General features: G+C 44.9%; 1 protein-coding gene across 1 annotated transcript in view; it reads left to right on the top strand.

Moving 5' to 3' along the window:
* LOC126527459 (uncharacterized) overlaps positions 1-13,243 on the top strand; it is a 203,664-nt gene that overhangs the window by 64,074 nt on the left and 126,347 nt on the right. The window contains exons 26-30 of the mRNA XM_055068522.2: positions 429-543; positions 1,794-2,010; positions 3,787-3,831; positions 8,864-9,136; positions 11,298-11,351. Of these exons, the coding sequence (XP_054924497.2) occupies positions 429-543; positions 1,794-2,010; positions 3,787-3,831; positions 8,864-9,136; positions 11,298-11,351 (704 nt within the window). The remainder of the gene's footprint in view (positions 1-428; positions 544-1,793; positions 2,011-3,786; positions 3,832-8,863; positions 9,137-11,297; positions 11,352-13,243) is intronic.

Below are 13,243 nucleotides of genomic sequence, written 5' to 3'. Positions count from 1 at the left end.
CCACTGTCATTTCCATTAGCTTGTGATTTATTTCATGAAATTAGTAAGTACAAGTAATTTCCCCTGTGTTGTCCTTGCTGTCTTTGTTCATTGGCTTCTTATGCATGATATATATATATATATATATATATATATATATATATGTATATATATTAAAACCTTGCTATAATATTCCTGGATCGATAAGAATATGCCGAACTTAGCAAATGCGAAGATGGACGTACACATGCACCTAAAGTTTAGTCCGCTTTCTCAATAAATCCGCATCACACAGGCCACCAGGACAAGCTTTGCACATATTTCTACGTTGATGCCGTAGGTTAATTTATTAAGAGCAATCAAATTCAAGGATCCCTTCAAATCACGTTGACCTCGCTCTAAAGAGTACCATAGGTTGACAAGTGTTTGCGCGACATCGCTTTTCGCAGCTACTGCAAGAAAGGTCAAATCGAGTGCATTGGCCGGCCGTGCCCCCTGGAGCTGAAGACTTGCAACCAGAGCGGCTGGTCGGACTGGTACAGCATGACGACACCTGAATTCCAGGTAGTAGCCCACCATCTACATCCAAACTTATGATTAAATGCAACATACAATGATGATGATGTCACTGTCACAACGTATCGGGCGTTTGAGCCGGTATGTACAACTAAAGCGAGGAAGGTGTGACCTCGAAGTTATAGCCAGAGTATGAACAGTGAGATCGCCAGGTTTCCCATTTGTGTTCAATTGAGTTCTTGCTTTGTGATAGGCTTTTTTTATTCATAGAATCCCCAACTTTTATTTTATTCAGCCAGTTGCTCACCAAAGCATACAGATCGAAGCAAATCTAGCGGGATGTAGAAATATTGTACCATTTAAGATTTCAGGCATGCTTGCCCATATCGCTAAGGAAGTAGCAAAGTTAACTGGAGCTGACGAGCATCGCAAAGAGCATAATTAAGTGATTTATGAAATGTTCTTGCATTATTCAAATCACTGCTAAATTTTAGTTCTATAGTTTACATTATTATCGCATTGAAGTTTTTCTTTGAGAGCGCTTTGATTGCGTCTGTCTCGCAGTCTCCGTGTTCCTAGGTAATCCCCTGGTTCAACTGTGCGAAAAGTGACACCAGTGTCGTTACACAGTGTGCCTAACGGTTATGACTGACTATGGGGCTTTGGAATTTTATGGTTTTATGAAGCTTTTCTTGAGGTCTATTTACTGTCTGAGATGCTCACTGATAGTGGCACTCTAAGCCAAAAAAAAAAAAAAAACGAGAAATTCACCCACGATTATAGCTGTATACGTGTTTTAATTTTTTTGGCTGGCGCAGACAATCCGTCTCGTGCGGCACGTTGAAAAGGGAGCGAAGTGTGAATTGGGAGATCGCGAGAGAAACACGTGGGTGACGCGTGGGTGCGATTAACAGTAGCCGCCGCAGACAACCTCCGCTCATGCAGCGCTTTGTTTCCATACGGACGACACGCACTACTCTGGCGTCATCTCGTAGCCGTCGTCGCCGCAAAGCCCCTCTTGCGCGGCACTACGCTTTTCTTCTCCCGCCATACCCGCCTCCTCCGCTTTCCTCCTCGCACTCTCTTCACCTCACCGCCTTTGTCATCCGCCGCTGCGCTCCGCGTTCACTCTCATCTGTCGCGGTGCTCGTTCGCTCGGTTACAAGTTAGGACGCTGATGCTGACGCTCGCCGCATGAGCGGGCGCCTAAGAGCTGCGCTCTGGAGAGCGTGCAGACATTTTAGTCTTTTCTTCACTGTCGTGGTAAACAAAGTGTCTTGCCTGTGGTGGGCTCACAGCGTGGCAACGATTTCGAGATCCTGCTGGCACACGCCGACCGCTGCCCGGTGGACAACATGGCAGAGGTCGAGTGCCGTACCATCGACGGTCACGTGCCGTGGAACGAGACCGGGGAGTCGATGCTGTGCTCGGTTGCGACCGGGCTGCGCTGCCTCAAGGAAGACCAGTACGATGGGTCGTGCTCCGACTACGAGATGCGGGTCTACTGCCAGTGCGGTGAGCATCCTGCCTGTGTTATAACAGCCGATTAAGAGATAATAAAGGAATGTACATCATACCAACCGCGACTAGCGCTTCGGAGTTCTGCACCACTGGGCTTTCCTGTACTGTATATTTATCCGACTCTTAGCGTAAGCCATGTAAAGTCACGTGGTGCTCGCACATCACAAGCAAGCGCTTTACTCATCATCATCAGCTGCTGTGATGTTCTGTTGTTGAGGACGAGGTCGCGGGTTTTATTCCCGGCTTAGGCGGCCACACTTCAATGGGGGCGGAAGTCAAAAACGATTGTGTACCGTCCTTCAGATACATGCTAAAACATTCGTTGAATTAAATTGATGAGCCGCCTTCCACTACGGCGTCTCTCGTGAACCCAGTAGTGATTCAGGGCGTCAAACTGCGTGATTCAAATTTGGGCTAGCCGGGTACAGGTATTCAGAAACGTGATCTAGGAACACAACATAAAGATAGGAGAAAGAAACTTAAACGCGGAACGGACCCAGAACTTCGACTCGTCTTTATTACACGAAGAATTACATCACACGAAGAAACGCGATCGCCATTTGGATATATGGCTTTTAATTATCACCATGGTTGTACGCCTCAAACAGTGGCAAGCCTCCCTGACGAAGTTCATTTTGGTTCGTGCACTGATAACAAGCATTTTCTTTTGTAGAGTCAGCTTGTCGTCAGTGATTACTCTATGTTTTATACCTTACTTTACGGAGTGCTTGCACTATAGTGTACCTTCGCTAAACTCGCATGAGCGTCATGTATTCCTTCCTTTACTTTTGTGCCCTCTTTCGAAATTCAGAAGACTGCAAAGACACTAATGTGCTTCTTGAGGGCGACTGGAATGTGTGAACACCTTCGACTTAGTGGTGCTGTCCGCACTCTTGCGCGATTTCACCGCGTCTTTCCTTCCTTATCTCCCACCGCATTCTCTCTCTCACATTTTTATTGCCTTGCCCCAGCGTTAGGTAGCCAACAGGGCGCTTGTCTGATACTCGTCTCCTCCATCTGATCCTTGTCTGATCCCTGTCTCGTCCATTGGCTTTCCCCTTTTATCTCCCTCCTCGGAATCCTTTGTTAATTGACTACAAAATAACACATGCAGACTAAACCTGCGTGTAAACACACACACACACACCGATATATATATATATATATATATATATATATATATATATATATATATATATATATATATAGTCATATCATGCCAACGCAACGAACACTGACACCAAGGACAACATAGGGGAAATTACTTGTGCTTAATAAATGAAGTAAACAAACGATACATTATTGTAAGTTAAAGTGGATGAAAAAACAACTTGCCGCAGGTGGGAACAGGTGAGGTGTCGCAGGCGTTCCCACCTGCGGCAAGTTGTTTTTTCGTCCACTTTAATTTACATTAATGTATCGTTTGTTTACTTCATTTATTCAGCACAAGTAATTTCATATATATATATATATATAGACACAGTGCAAAAGACTGATCATCACGTTCTTTCCTTTGAGAACGCCACAATGTAAGCAACTTCCTAACTTCCTTCGACCACGAAAATGGAACAGCCGTTGTCTTAAAATTTCTTGTGAAGCGTCAAAGCGTATACGCCAGCCTTTCTGCGGCACCTTATTCCTGTTTATAACCTTTACACTAGAGTGTGCTACTCCATCTGTCAGCCGCATTCTTGATTTTGGATTGAATTCTTGAGTTTCTCTTGCCTTCGTGTCACCAGTTTTTCTTTCTCTCTCTCTCTCTCTCTTTAGCCGAAGAAACGACACCAGCACCTTTCATACCGACGACTGTGACACGTGAGTACTTTCCTTTGCTGATAGGGAAAAAAATAAATAAATAGAAGAGCGCTATGCGAGAGCCGCGACTGCCATTGCGGCGCTTAGAACCACATTCATGTCCATGGTATTGAATGGCAGATTTACTTCTTGACATGATGACAATGACAATCCTCGACAGTGCGATAGCCTTAAGGCACGTACCAACTTAATGGGGTAGGCCAAGAATTGCTCGTTTTACAATATCTCCCGGCTTGATATTCTTTAGTGCGAAAGCACCACTAGCCTACCAACCTGGATTTCGCCTCTGTCTGTTTGAAGCCTCTTCATACAGCCCCACGTGCTAGCCTCTTCTGTGCCTACAGAACGGCCTGCTCCGCCTCTGTTTTCCTCGGACGACGCTTGCGCGCGGCGCTGCGCGTGACGTCATGTAAAGCTGCGGCGCTCCATGTAAAACCTGCACGCGTGCTATGCCGCTTAGTCATTCCTCCCTTACCCCTCGTCTTGCGCGCAACGACGCGCGCGTGTGTATGTGTGAAAATAAACGCGGAAAGTGAATCGGGATCGTAGTCGTAAGTGTCCAAAGAAGAGATTCGTCGCGCCAAGCGCCGAGAACAACGAGCTCGGCGGCAGAGTCAGCGGGAGTTGACCGAGGTAGATGTCGCCAAGCGATCGCGACAGCAGCAACAAAGAAGACAATTCATGGCGTTGAAATGAGCCGACGGAACTGCCGAAGAACGGCAGAAGCGACTGGAGAACGACAGATTGCAAAGCGTGTCAAGCGCGCTGCCGAAACTGATGAACAGCGACAAGCCAAACTAGCTGCGGAGATTGCATACCTGCATCCTATGCGTGTGCACGATATTGCGTAGTTGGCAAGACCAAACAGTCTACGATTTTTTTTTCTATTCTGAACTGGCAACTTTTGCACACCCATATTGCCAAATATTGAACGTCTAACACAACCATTCAGATATATATAGAAGGCTTAACTTGCGCTTCGTCAGTGATTGCATGTGGAATGTTGTTTCGAGCAACACGCCAGCATATGGCGTTGTGTAAGGATCCGAAGACGCAGATGGGGATGCACGCAGGGATGGACGCAATGCGAAAAGAAAGAAAGGATTCGTGTGCAACAAGTCTAGCACATCATAACTACTATGTCGAACAGCAAGTTTCTTGAATGGGCACAAAGTGAAAAGTTGCTCAATCAGTTCGCGGAAATCTGCTGTTGTGCTTAGTACGGGAAAACAAGAAACGAGGCAATGAACAGGTGTGATCAACGAAGCGTCGTAGACGGGGGTGAAGCTTAGGAAACACGAGCAGCGCAGTATCACATAGCCGAAGAGAAAATTCCGACAGGAGATGAAACGAATTCTTTTTCTGGTCCTCGCAAGAAGCTTCCGCGCGTTTTCTGAAGAGACGATGTCAGCATAGGTAAGATTACTAGAAAGGAGTAGAAGAAAGCAAGAATAAAAATGCTGAACCTTTAGCTGGGTTGTCGAGGTAGGATCAAGCTTATAAAGAAACGCTGTAGTTTCATATAACCTGCTTAGAGGAAAGAGGAAGAAAAGCAAATAACTGTAACGCCCCCTTGCAAAATTCTGTATCGGCGGCTTCACGCACTAGTCGTAAAACTATGTTAGCTTTTGACGGAACAGCTCAATTGTGGCGCGGCACTTTTGAGAACCTCTCTTCGCGTCTCCCTTGCTATGAGGGCGAATATATGTAGCCTAAAAATGCGCTCCAGGGTAGACTGACGAAAGATAAAGTGGTGTCTGCGAGCAACGTTGATGGAAAAAAAATGAAAAACAAGAAAACAAGCAGTAGCACAGCAATAAGTGTTGTTTATTTTCTACAAGGGAAGCCAGCCACTATGGCAAACAGCTCTTGTGGATGCAGTTTACAGAACTAGCACACAAAACATAAAGATATCGGATAAATATATACACTATCGGATAAATATAAGAACTGTCTCCATCGCACCTCATGCTGGAAGTTGGTTGAGAGAAACGAGTGCAAGGACGCGTAAGCACCGACAGAGTTACGGAGTGGCCAATAAACGTCATCATTTAAAGGGCGGAAAGGGAACGCATGCCGTGCGTGGCGGGTTCTGGAAGTCGCAGGGCTTTGACAGGTTTGTCACAACGGCGCAGGAAAGGTGCGACACTATTTCTCAACTCGTTGCCATGGCAAGCAAGAATCACCGATCGGCTGGCGCAGCTTTAAGCTGAAAGCCTTAGGCGCGAGGTGAACGTCGCTTTAACACGGACGCTTAGTAAAGAGTAAAAAATAAATGTGGTAACACAGAAACCACAGAAATAAGTTAGGTGTGATAAACTGAAAGCAGTACCATAGATAAATGGTGAGAAAGTAAAAATGCAGTTTCCGGAATCACTGCGTAAAGATCACCAGCGCTGAGGAGTGAAATATCCAAGGGTGGTTTTACGCGCTATTATATGCACTACGCGGCGAACACTTGTCCGCATTAGCCTGTGCTTTAGGCGCCCGAGACGAGAGCAGACATCACATGCGGTACCTATCGTGCGTGTGCCCCGAAGGTTGTATTTCGCTGTCTTTTTGATCTCGCTGTGTTATCCTTCAATGAAGTTGCGGTGCTCCAGTTCCCTTGTATTGGCTCGGAGTGCTGTGTGCGCGTTTTGATTGTGAAAGACCACGAAATGGGTTCAACAAGAACTGAGCTTTAGGCATGTTGGGAGAGCCATGGTAGCAGAAGGGCTAGCACTGTTCGCTAAATTTAACAGTGAAATATTTGAAGAAAAGACATTTGCTAAATCCATTTAGCGAAAAGGTAAACTAATGAGAGGGACTGTATAAAAAAAAAACTCAGAACGATGAGGTTTTATAGATGCTTCGCATTATATCATGATGCTACTGGTTAATTTACGTACCATTGGTAGCATACTTTAGCGATCCTCTTTTTTAAAGCTTCCTATTTAGTTGCCTATATTTATAAGAATAACCTACGCCACTCGTTGTGACTCTAGACAACCAGCACTCGTGCAAGAACATCAAGAGCTTGCAAGCTATGAACGGATCGGACAAACAATGTTTAGGTCTTGACGCATGCATGCCGAGTTCCGTTAAGCCCATATTGGAATGCCTACTTCAGGAGGGGCTCCACACTTTTATTTAAATAAATATCTCTGCCGCAGGGCGATCTTCATAAAAAAATTGCGTCCAGTTAAGGAACAATATATACGTCTGAGGGAATGTAGCGGCGTTCTACAGTTGCATTAGGCGTGAACGGAACGACAGGTCGGAAAGCCATATTGATTGGCAGATTACCAGGTCTGTTCTCATTAGGATAAAGAAGAAAAAATAAACCAGGGAACACACTACGTGCACTTGATTCAAAGTCAATGGAATGCTAGCAGCTTCTTTAGACAGACGTAAATACCTCTAAAATCAGTAAAATCCCGATAAAGAAAGGCGTCAGGCAGAGAAATACGATCTCTCCAATGCTATTCACAGCGTGTTTACAGGAGGTATTCAGAGACCTGGATTGGGAAGAATTGGGGATAAGAGTTAATGGAGAATACCTTCGTAACTTGCGATTCGCTTATGATATTGCCTTGCTTAGTAACTCAAGGTACCAATTGGAATGCATGCTCACTGACCTGGAGAGGCAAAGCAGAAAAGTGGGTCTAAAAATTAATCTGCAGAAAAATAAAGCAATGTTTAGCAGTCTCGGAAGAGAACAGCAGTTTACGATACGTAGCGAGGCACTGGAAGTGGTAAGGGCAGGTAGTGACCGCGGATCCGGATCATGAGACGGAAATAATCAGAAGAATAAGAATGGGCTGAGGGGCGTTTGGTAGGCTTTCTCAGATCATGAGCAGCAGGTTGCCATTATCCCTCAAGAGAAAAGTGTATAATAGCTGTGTCCTACCAGTACTCACCTACGGGGCAGAAACCTGGAGGCTTACGAAAAGGTTTCTACTTAAATTGAGGACGACGCAACGAGCTATGGAAAGAAGAATGATGGGTGTAACGTTAAGGGATAAGAAAACAGCAGATTGGGTGAGCGAACCAACGCGAGTTAAGGACATCCTAGTTGAAATCAAGAAAAAGAAATGGGCATGGGCAGGACATGTAATGAGGAGGGAAGGTAACCGATGGTTATTAAGGGTTACAGACTGGATTCCAAGAGAAGGGAAGCGTAGCAGGGGGCGGCAGAAAGTTACGTGGGAGGATTAGATTAAGAAGTTTGCAGGGATGACATGGCCACAATTAGTACATGACCGGGGTAGTTGGAGAAGTATGGGGGAGGCCTTTGCCCTACAATGGGCGCAACCAGGCTGATTATTATTATTATTATGATGATGATGAAATACCTCTCACTGAGTTATTCCCCTTTCCAGAGCTTTTGATCTCTCTGAACGTGTACGTTTACTTTGTATAAAAAGAAAACGCCATTTAATCGAGCCCGCGTGAACGCTAGTGACGATACGAGACGAGCGGTTATTTCTGAAAAATGAGTTGCGAGCACTTCTTCGTTGGTGCAGATATGCGAGTTATACAGTAAACATTTTTGCGCCTTTAAAGGTGTTGGTTTGTTCCATGGCTTACATCCTTGTCGTTACGGTCGCTAAAAAGTTGTTTCTTTCTCTTTTTTTTTTGCACATGACAAATTCAAAGCACACTTGTGATGAGAGAAGCCGTATTTGAGAACTGAACATTGATTCTCACCATCTGGTGCACACCGACATATCTGATAGGAGGGTTTGATAGGAGGGTTTGTGATAGCAATAAATCAATTTTTGTGTCGCCTGTCGCAGCTATCATCACGTTTATTTGCCAAAAAGAAAAGAAAAATTTATTTGATCTCACCAGTCGTTCAATCTTACAACTTAGAGGGTGAGAGTGTAAGCTACCGGACAAATACACGTTCTCAAAGCTTCAAAAAATGTTCATTGTGCACGTCTGTCTGTGTCTGACGCCTGTCGTGAATACAGCTGCAGTGATTTCATATAGCGAGGTGGCGGTTCAGTGATTCCACGCACAAAGTAATCAACAACACCGATCGCAGTGACCGGGCCTTACTGCGACGCATGGACTCCGTGGATCAACCAGGACAGTCCTTCGGACGATGGCGGAGAGAACGAGTTGCTGGCCAACATTCCGCGCTTCTCGGAGATCTGTCCCGAGCTGGCAGCCGTCGAGTGTCTGCCCGTGGACCCAGCGTACAGTGGGCACGCAGAGGAAGAAATGAACAAGTTTGCCGAGCCATGCAATAGGAAGGGACTCCTCTGCCTGCCTGGCACACCATGCGTCGACTACAAAGTTCGCGCCTATTGCAAATGTGAGTGGCAAGAAGGTTATATGTTAACCCATGAAGCGGGTCCATCAACAAAGCTAGTCAGTACGCAATGGCAGCTGTTTTAGTTCTTATAGATCAGTCGTGCGTGGCGTTCAATGTGTCACGGTTTTGTACCCGCGACTGTAAACGAGAAAGAAATATGGGGCAAATGCAGCTGCAGTAGTGCTTCCATCTGATGTAGCCAATTTATGGGCTATTTCAGGTGGCCGGAGGTGCTGAACGCCAGAGAGGTCCGTAAGCATGTAGTTTGGCTGTACGAAGTCTCCTTTGTACACTTTCGTTGCTCAACTTCGCAAGAACAGAAAACGCTCAACTGTGATATAGGGCGTAGCATCAGCAAAGGCGGCTAGCTGGTTAAAAAGAGAAAATTAAAACTTTTTACGGAGGAATAACTGCGAAATTATTTGCTTTTATTTAAAACTGCTGGGCTATGATCTGTCGCTGACAATATCTAGGGTATTTGTGATGCGGGTTACTGGCCCTCCAAAGATTTCTAGAAGTGAGAAGTATTCTCAGAAACTATTAAGTGGAGCGCTTACCTGTGATAAACTCACTCTATGTGATTAATTTGACCGGACTTTGGCCCATTCAATGCATGGATACATGTACCTTCGTTTCAATCTCATCCGCGTTTTCTTATGTGCCCTGATTTCATTGCACTTACGTGACCGGACTGTACTGACTTTAGTGTACTTAAGTTACTTGACTTTTTGTTATTGTTGCTTGGAGTTGACTTTTAGTTTCAATGCTCGTAAGGTAATTCCTTTTTTCATATCTCTGTGTGAAAAAGAGCAGCCGACGCCAATTAAAGGCGACAGCGTCTCCTAAGCACCGTATAATAAAAAAAAAGATGTCTAGGGTCTCCCGGCTAACATGCAGCGAGTTTTGAAAAAATGAGAAGCCTTCCAGGCGGATGAGCTTAACTGCTTGTAGTTGGAAACCTCGTGAAGAAGCCTCAGGTATGTTTGTTTCAATGATGACCTAAATTGTAGTGATTACTAAGTCATACTTAAATATAACTTTACGGCCACATTTCCAATGCGAAGTTTGTACGTTGGAAGCCCAAAAATATCACTTTCAGTACCTTGCGCCATGTTACTTCCTGCGGAACTGTTTTTTTTTCTGCATTTAAAATAAAGCCACTATGCAGTGCTAGCGGCGGACCAGAGCGGCTTTTCAAAGGTTTTGGGTACTCTCTTTTATAGCGAAGAAAGACAGAGAGAGAAAGAAACAGAAATAGTTGCGCGAATGGTAACACTTCGAAAACAGTGATGTCCTTAGGCGTCCTTAAGAAACTTTGTATTGACATTTTGGTCCTGACGGTAATAATTAAGAAGTTACATACTTTGTCACTACTAATTTCTCAATAGGGACACAAGCGTGACGGCGGTTTGTGTAGGACGTCCGTAACAATATACAAGCAGTTTCATCTGCCCGGATGGCATCGCTTTTTTCTTTGTTTTAGGTTGCTCTAGTTTAGCTGAAACACCGCACACAAGCTTTACGGAGTCTTCTTGAGGTCATAATTCTAAGCGTAGGTGCAGCCGAACTGTTTTTCTTGTCTTAGCGCAAATGTCGAAACTAAAGTGGACCTTGTGTTCTGACTTTTTATATGAAGTCTCCTTTCTTGGATGTTTTTTATTTTCTTATATTTTCGTCCTGCAAAGCGGCATTCCATAGCTAAGGAAATGTGCAGTGAGATAAGAGTACTAAGGACCCGATAAAATATCAGATGTGACTACACAGACATTACCAGAAAAAGAAAAAAAAACGAAGATACGTTCGCTGATTACCTCCTAAAATGTGTTATTTACCTCTTCAAATACTAACATTAGGGCACACGTCGGAACTCCAAAATTGAGGCAGAGCAACGGGGAAGCCACGTCTGCTTCGCAGAAATCCTAACTCTAGCACCACTTTTGAAAGTAAGTGAAAACACTTGGTAGTTTGCAAGAACCGTAAAATGTCATGAAAGATCAGGCATACACACAAGCGCTGTTCGCCGCTCCCGCTATAATTATTATTGATTTGCCGCTTGTATTCGCGTTGCTCGTAAAGTAAAAAGGAACAAGTCGCACCGCAGTCCTCTTATCCTAACCGATACGCTTATTTGTTGTTTGGCCAACTGCCGAATGTATCGCAGGTCCATCGACGGAAGCCCCCTCGACACAGGCGCCTGTAGTTACCACAACAATAAGTAAGTACACAATCATGTCCATCCGACGGACAGTCATCATGAGGCTTTGGTGCGACAACATAATACAACGACTAGCAATACAAGCATCGGTCACAGTACTTGCAGCGCAGGGCAAGGTTTCACGGCAGACGGATGCAACGTAGCATATGTACGAACTTTTGTTCGCTGATACGTTGTGCTAGTAATCCGTACCATGGCACAAAAATCCTACGCCTACGAACAGTCTTTCTGTGAGCACATCGAGCTGAAAGTTGTTACCTGTTTATTCCTGTAGTTTCAAGGAAACTACAGGAAATTTGGGTGAGCTGATAAAGGTTAATCGTCGCGTCTTAGACCCCAAGCCACGACACAATAAGAAGACTGACAGCACTGTCGTGTGTCCTCTCCTTATTGTGTCTTGCCTGGCGGCTAAGACAACAGACTGAATGAATGCTCTGTAAGCATTTTGGCCGACAAAGCTACAGACTCAACTACACTATCCTGTTCTGCTTGAATGTGCTGCGTTTCCGTTACTTTATTTCCGCATAAACTTCAAGTTGGTGCGCTGTTAGAGAACTAACCACCCCGCAGTCAGTAATCGAAAGAACAGAGAGACTGAGCATTCTGCAAACCAAAATTTACCACGCTGCCTCAAGCATTCAGCCTTTGTGCGTCTGTGTTGGCGGTCTTTCTGTGGTGCGAGGAATGCGCTCAGGTTTCGCAAGTAAAAATGACTTTCCGAACCTCGCTACTACTCCGCCTGCAGCGTGATGGAGCGTAGTGCGAGCATGTTTGGGGATGGAAAGTTTCCTTAAAGCTCGAAATGTGCACAGACAAACAAACAATGCACTGTAGCGCACTTTCTCAAAACAAAGCTTTTCTTTGAGACAGCCGGGTTTCTTGACCGCGGGAGCTGCGTCCTTGCTGTTCCCTCGTTGAATAGGCCGTTTTGTTCTTGTGATAGGTTGTTGCTGTTGCATTATTGTGTGATTTTGTGACATAATCTAATATGCCTTTTCGCGATGTTACTTCTGCATCTGAACTATTTTTGTCATGTTCTAATGTAAAAAGCAATTGGTTACAATTACAATTTTCCGCTGCTTCTGAGCAAATGTATGGGTGGTCAGACCTAGTCAGGCAGAGTTTATCTGCCTTTAGTCTTTCAACCCAGGCAATGCATATACTAAGGAACTGAAACTGAAACTGGAACCAATCACGACTGCACGGTAAAGAGGAAGTAAAAGTTTCTTGCGGATAGAATGGATTCGAATTGTGTTACGTACGTATGCGCATGCTGGCTTTAAAGTCATGATGTGTTCAAGGCCTCCATAGTACTGGCTAGGAGTTAGCAACACCACTTAACAAAGGCGTCGGTATAATTTGTGTGTGCCCGCACGTTTGTGTGCGTGTGCACTCACGTTTCAACTCTTCATGCGGCCACACAATGCTTCGCTGCGTGTAGATTACAACTCGCTGGATCTGGCGCTCTTCTTTCTGTGCAGAGTTAGAGGAAACGTCTGTCTGTACATTGCCGGTATGCGTTATTGGGAAAGCTTCACGCCAAATTAGAAGGCCGGAATGTGATCGCATTGACGCCCGCAGGCTGGCTCTGTTTTGTGGTGCTCGTATCATATAACGCCCGCTTGTTGTTTTGCATTGAGAAGGCCTTTATTTGGTTTTCGCTCCTTCGCGATTTGTTCAATACAATTTATTGCGTTTAGTTTTATTCCTGACAATTCCTTGTGATACAGAGGTGCACGACCTGCGATAACTCATTCTCATATTTAATAAATGACCCCGACAGTTGTGGTGGCAATTCCCTGTGCATTTTACGTGGGATGCACTCGTGCTTGATTCCGAGGGTCTGACGGATAATATTTCGCGGATGCTGTCTAAACAAGTGTTTGATAATG

This window comes from Dermacentor andersoni, chromosome 9 (genome assembly GCF_023375885.2).
Source record: "Dermacentor andersoni chromosome 9, qqDerAnde1_hic_scaffold, whole genome shotgun sequence".
Classification (NCBI taxonomy): domain Eukaryota; kingdom Metazoa; phylum Arthropoda; class Arachnida; order Ixodida; family Ixodidae; genus Dermacentor; species Dermacentor andersoni.
The sequence above is the reverse complement of the archived record's forward strand: the minus strand, read 5'-3'. Positions and strand labels throughout refer to the sequence as shown.